The 6,628-nt window shown below is 48.3% G+C and overlaps 1 protein-coding gene across 1 annotated transcript in view; it reads right to left on the bottom strand.

The window, feature by feature from the left end:
- LOC123076564 (protein LIFEGUARD 2-like) overlaps positions 1-4,412 on the bottom strand; it is a 12,004-nt gene extending 7,592 nt beyond the window's left edge. Inside the window, exons 1-2 of the mRNA XM_044498739.1 lie at positions 4,127-4,412; positions 3,640-3,744 (exon numbers count right to left, since the gene is read on the bottom strand). Coding sequence (XP_044354674.1) covers positions 3,640-3,744; positions 4,127-4,412 — 391 coding nt within the window. The remainder of the gene's footprint in view (positions 1-3,639; positions 3,745-4,126) is intronic.
- Positions 4,413-6,628: the final 2,216 nt, after the last annotated feature.

Genomic DNA, 6,628 nt, shown 5'->3' with positions numbered 1-6,628 from the left:
GACTTCATTTGTTATATTTCATGCATTTACTAATTATTTTGAGCTATAAGAACCTAAAATTGAAAAGCATTTCAAATGAACTCTAAAAAGGTTTTCTTTCTACTTACAACAAAAAACTTAATTATTTTATTTCTAATTACTTATGTCTTTTACTTTAATTATTTTATTTTATTTATTTTACTGCTGCTATTTTTATTTATTTTACTTGCTGCTATTTTTACTTAATTAATTAAGGTTTATTTATTGTAGTTACTATAATTTATTTTATTTTATTTTATTAAGGTTTATTTAGTTTTATTTATTTTATTAAGGTTTATTTATTTTATAAATATAAAAAATGAACATAGATGCACTTATGGAGAAAATTCAACCTAAATTCATACTAAATTTCTATGAAATTTACTACGAATTTAAGTCAAATTTCCTGTATAAGGGCATCTATTTTCACTTTAAAAGAAGCTCAACAAGGCATAGAGGGACGGGCTTATAAATTGGTGTGAGCGCCCTTCGGTTGGCGAGGTGGGACTAAACACTGGCCGCAACTAGGACCAGCCCTTTAGTCCCGGTTTGTGGTATGAACCGGGACTAAAGGGTGGTGGGCCAGGAGCGTGGCCCATTGGTCCCGGTTTGTACCACCAACCGGGACCAAAGGGTCCATACGAACCGGGACCAATGCCCACGAGGCCCCGGCCGGCCCCCTGGGCTCACGAACCGGGACCAATGCTCACATTAGTCCCGGTTCGTGACTGAACCGGGGCTAATGTGAAATCCGCCATGTGACCAATGCCCTGTTTTCTACTAGTGGTAACGGTCGACGCATCGCGGAGTCGTGGCTGGAGTGGCAACCGAATAGGTTGCTCAAGCAAGGCGGTAGCCCTTTGTGCCGTTTGTCGTGGTAGCTGAGAGCGTAGGTGGTGGAGCCGTGGTCGAGGTAGCCATGCGAAGAATGCCGTGGTCGATGTCGAGGAAGTCGCCGTGGAGCCGCGGGCGCAAGGGGGCGCCGAGTTAGTCATAGGCACAATAGTGTCGAAGTAGTGGTGCGCCGGGGAGAAGACGTTGTTGACGACGCGTCGCGCCGGGGTTGCCAAGCCCGGGGACATATCGTAGACGAAGGCACGCACCGGTGTTGCCAGCACCGGGATGCATAGACGGACGAAGACGAAGTTGACGAAGCGCCGCACCAGGCTTGCCAGGCCCGGGGACACGTCGTGGATGAAGGCACGCTTCGGTGTTGCTAGCACCGGGCATGCGTAGATTGGGACCTGCATGAGCTGTACGCCATGTCGAAGAAGTCGGAGAAGCCAGCAGAGAAGGATTCGACGACGGTGGCGGCGCCAATCGGCGCGGGGCCGATGTCGCCCGCGGTTGTCGGAGTAGACGAAGTGGTCGGGGTAGATGACGGCGACACTGCGACAGGCTGGTGCTGGACGAGGACGAAGGAGGTGGACGGGTGGCGGCGGCAGCCAAAGAAGAGAGACGGCGGCGGCCTGACGGCGGCGGCGCCGGCTAGGTTAGGAGCGCGGCGGCGATGCTCGAAGTAGGCGAAGAACCCTGATAGTGTGACGAAGACCGGCGCGGACGGTGGCGTTCCTGCGCCAAGGGAGGCGGTGCGGCGCATACCACGGGAGGTCGAAGCGCGGTGACGGCGGAGTGGGCCGCGGGCCGCGACGCTACGGCATGAAGAGGCGACGCAGTGGTGGCGGGCAGGTCGGGGTGACGGTGGGAAGACCTTGGGGCGGCGGCAGGGACCGCGGGACATGGTGCTACGACCCGAAGGGGCGGCGCAGCGGCGAAACTCGGGTCGGTGCAACCGCGGGAACGGTCTCGGGACGGCGGCGTAGACCGCGTGCCATGCTCACTGCGGCCTGACGGGGCCACGCAGCGGCGGCACGAGGGTCGGTGCAGCCATGGGACGGCCTAGAGCGGATGCCCTCGGGGCGGCGGCGGGCCGCAGGCCACGACACTATGGCCCGAAGGGGCGACGCAGCGGTGACGCGGGTCGGTGCAGCCGGGAGAAGAACCACGGGGCGGCGGCGCTGCGTCCCGACCGGGCGACACAGCGGCAGCCCATTGCTCGATCGGTAGAGGTGCGCGCTGAACTCGGGATAGTCTTCACGGGGCCTGCGGAGGCACACGCAACCGACAGGCCAGGTCGGTCGCATGGCGTAGATGAGATGGATCGCGGCGGCGGGCGGTTGATCAATCCAATCGCGCGCGAGGTCGGGGACGCCGCTTGATGGAGGCGGGATGGCGACGGAGTCCGAGATGAAGCCGGCGACGGCGGGCGGCAGGGCGACTATGATTGGCCGCCGCATGACGCGAGGCCGCTGGGTCGGGGTGATGTAGGAGTCCCGGTCGGAGCAGGGCGGTGAAGGCCGGCGTAGATCGACGGGCGGGCCGGCGCACGAACGGCGGCGGTGAAGGGCCGCCGCAATACGCGAGGCCGCCGGGTCGAGGTGCCCGACTGGCAGACGCGTGGACGACGCGCGATGCCGCCGGGTCGGTGAAGAAGCCGGCCGATCGCGCCGGTGTTGGAGTAGAGGCGCACGGGGTCGACGGCGGCGGTGGGCGACGCAAACCAATTAAGATTAGATTGGAAAACAAAAAGAAACCGTCAATCAAGATGACCGGCGGAAGAGAGCGGGTGCGGAAGCGGCGGCGGCTAGGGTTTAGAACCCGAAAACTGATACTATGTTAGAAGGAAGAGAGGGATTGGTGGAATTGTTCATTGTATTGCTTTAGCCTGGTGGGCATATATATGTAGAGTACATGATCTATTTGGAGTACAAGATAAGCCAGAATATTCCTAGTTTATCCTATGTTTTCTAATACAATTACGTTGCTCAACACACATATATATCATATAAGAGCAGGCCTAATAAATGAACTAATTGCTTTCCTATCATCTCATACACCTCTTTACCAAAGAAACTTTCATGTAAATCTAACGAAATAAACCTCCTGCAATGTGGTACAAGCTAAAACGAACGTCAGAATGGGTACAATCCCAAAATTCTGTGTGGTATGAAAATGGATGACAGATCACAGAGTGCTTGACAACATAACTTTGCCTAAATCAAAAGATTATGTATTTTCAATCACTTTAATCCAATGAGATTTAACCAGCACATGCATGGAGCACCTTTAAATAACCTTTTGAAGGACTGATATCATGTGAAAAATTCCTTTCATTTTGATAAAAGTTTAAGGTAGACGTGCAACCTAAACAACATTCTTGCCAAAACCATGTTAACTTGAGCTGTAAATACCCGCAAAAAAAAAAATTTGAGCTGTAAATAGCAAAGCAAGGTCTTCGGAAAAAGTAATCCTACTAGCTGGCAATACTACCCTCAAGGCCTCAACACAGTCTGGGGAAATGCATCAGCTAGTCACATGGGCTGCCTCGCAGTGTCTTCCTAACATTTGCATGGCCATATATAGCAAATTGGCAGCAACTATCCAAATGCCGTATATAGTGATTAACAAGCTAATGGTAGGAAAAATATTTACTAGTCATGCATATGTAATGAACTAACACAACGAGAGGAGCATTAGAGAGTGCTGATTTACATAAGCATGTAGCAGAGTGACTCAAGAAAGAACAAGCAGGAACAGAATACATGGTGGGAAGACAATTACCGCTAGTAAAGGCACATGTCATGCCCACAGCGAAGTCTGTGAAGACGCCGAGCAGCAGCAGGTTGACTGGGTGCGGCTGGCTGTAGAAGTACAACGGGCAGAGCACTGCATAAGAAAATTAAGAAGCATTTCAGTAACAGATTATAGAGCTGCTGCAATTCACAAAGCAATCATGTCCCATTCTAGTAAAGAAAAATTAGGAGCACGTGCTCTGCAATTCACTGCCAAAATCAGGGGTTGCAATTAAGAGTACATCCATAGCTTTGGGGGGACGCGACGGCATCCAAAGGTTATTCAGAGCAGAGCACGCAAAGTGAAAGCTAGCTAGTCCTGTCCTCTCGCCCTCAAAATTGACAGCCACAACTTTCCCTTCTTGTAAATGCAATAGTAAGAAGAATGGAATATATTCGAGACGGAAACACTACAATCGGACGGATCGAAACTGCAGCGACGTAACAGAAAAGATCGTGGTAGCTTGAACTCTCACCGATGAAGGGGAGGATGAGGATGAAGATGTAGAGCCCGAGGCCGGCGTAGGAGGAGACGAAGAAGTGCGGGAAGGCGGGGACCTTGACAACGACGGCCGCGATGACGGCGGTGAGGAGAAGCTGCAGGGAGAGGATGACGTAGATCTTCCGGATGAGCGCCCAGCGCAGCGGCGGGCTCTCCGCCATGCCGGGGTACAGCACCTGCGCCGGCGCCGGCACCACGGTGCCAGCAGTGCCACCGGAGGTCCCCGCCTCGATGTCGCCGCCCTTCTGGCGCCCGCACATCTCGCCCGGCGATGTGATGACTGATGACGATGCCTCCGGAGTTAGGGTTTTCGCGGGTGTGGCGGAAGGCGAGAGGGGAGGAGGTGCAAAGTGAACGGGAACTGGGGACGGCGACGACGATGCGCCCAGAACACTCTAGTGCTCAACCTATATAGTCAGATGAGATGAGACGGAGCCCACTAGCCAGGCAGATGCCGAACGGTGGGATTGCTTCGCGGTTCCTTCTTGGAAAAGGGGGGTTTCATACGTTGGTTGAAGGACAGAGGCTATCGATCTTGCATGGTGCTTTCTTTCTCGAGCGGTTTGGAATTTTGGATTGGTGGAGAGGGACGTTGGGCCAATCCGGTTGACGCGTTTGAGTCGTTGCGTGGTCACGCACGTGAGCGTCTGTCTATGACTGTGGGGACATAATGTGCTTCTTCTTGATTTTTTTAGGTTTCTTTTTACTCCCTTGTTCACAAATATAAGATAAGATGTTTTGGATATTTTCATATGGACTATACATAAACTCAAATTAGTGAACAAACACACTCAAACGTGTCTATATACACCTGATTCAGAAAAAAATAGACCATCCTATATTTTTTAATTAAGGAAGTATATGTGCAACAAAAAAAATTAGGTTTTTTGTTGAGGGGATTAGGGGTTTCTTTTTGGAACACAATAAATAACAAACTAACGTTCGATCTGCTCGTCACCCCTACAGGCCTAGGCCTTTTAAATGGCCCTTCCCTCACCGCAACTTCATATTTATGCCACAACAACAACAAAAAGTCCAGGATTCCTGCTGAGTACTACCAAACCTTCAAACTGGAAGACGCCTCTATTAAGACTAAAAAACTTGTGTTTTGGACCTAATTTTCAATAGCTAAACAAAAAATCCAACAAAATTGCCATGATGCACAAGGGGAAATTTGCCATGTGGTAAGTCAGAAAAATGCCAAGGCATAAATAGAATAACGGGAAATAGATTTTTGGCCACATGACTATATTACACCCATTCACTTTTAAAATGCCATGATTTTTTGTAACATGGAATTTTCCAAAAAAAATGCCATGCGAGTAGAAAAAATTATTTTAAATTTTTTCATTATGTTACTTTTTACAATGGCAAGTTTCACTACATTTTGATTTCTTAAAAAACATGGGTGAAATTCTAACAATCTCTTATAATGCTCATCGCAATATTCCAGAATTGCCATGGAAAAAATTTAGGTGTCTGAAATTGCCATGGAAAAAGTTGACATGAAGGAATAGAGTAAACAGTACAAACACAAATATGAACAAAAATTGCCACGGCAGATGCATATTAAAATTTGCCATGTTATTTTAATTATAATTGTCATGCTTTTATATAACAAAACTGAAATGCATGTGAAATTATTTTCTTTAACTCATTCATGTAGTGAAAGATAGCCGTGGCCCATAAACAACATGTGCCATGCTGCATGAACTTAAATTTCCATGGTCCAACAAAAAGTACTCCCTCCTATCCGGATTAATTGACGCAACCACTATACAACCTATATACAATGTTGTATATAGGGTGCATCAAATTCGGATCGGATGGAGTTTTTCTTTCTTTTCATTGTTGCGAAAATAAATAGAACCTGCCATGATTAATGAACTTAAATTTCCATGGTCTCATAAAGAGTAGTAATTTTTTGACATGTTACAAAGAAAGAAATTTACCATGATCTATAAATAAAAGACTTTACCATGCCATTTTGAAGAAAAAGAGTTTTGCCATGGAATGTTACACAAAATTTTGCCATTATGGTATATATGAATTTGAACAAAAGATTTCAGAAAAACTAAAATTGCCATGGCAAAAGAGGGGAGACATGCCATAAAAATCAATTGTCATGTCATCATGGCAAACTAATTTTTTTGCCATGTTTTAAGTAAAGCAAGTGTAGTAAACATGTGGACTTGACAAATGTATGAACAGAAGCGTAGATGAGACATGTCAAAACATATTGACACATGGCCAACTTCGAACTCAACGTCCGCTATGGTCGGAAAAAAGATAATTCATTACGAAGTGCTCACGCCCCAGCGTTGAGCGAGGATCGCTGCCGATATGCGTGTTGCCAAAGAGCGTCCACTTAAATTGCGGCATAGTAGAAGGATGTACCAGGGAAGGAGGTGGAGGCGGTAGGCATGGAAGACATGGAGGATGTGTGCGACATGGAGGTTGAGACTGACTGCTTTGG

This window comes from Triticum aestivum, chromosome 3D (assembly GCF_018294505.1).
Source record: "Triticum aestivum cultivar Chinese Spring chromosome 3D, IWGSC CS RefSeq v2.1, whole genome shotgun sequence".
Classification (NCBI taxonomy): domain Eukaryota; kingdom Viridiplantae; phylum Streptophyta; class Magnoliopsida; order Poales; family Poaceae; genus Triticum; species Triticum aestivum.
The sequence above is the reverse complement of the archived record's forward strand: the minus strand, read 5'-3'. Positions and strand labels throughout refer to the sequence as shown.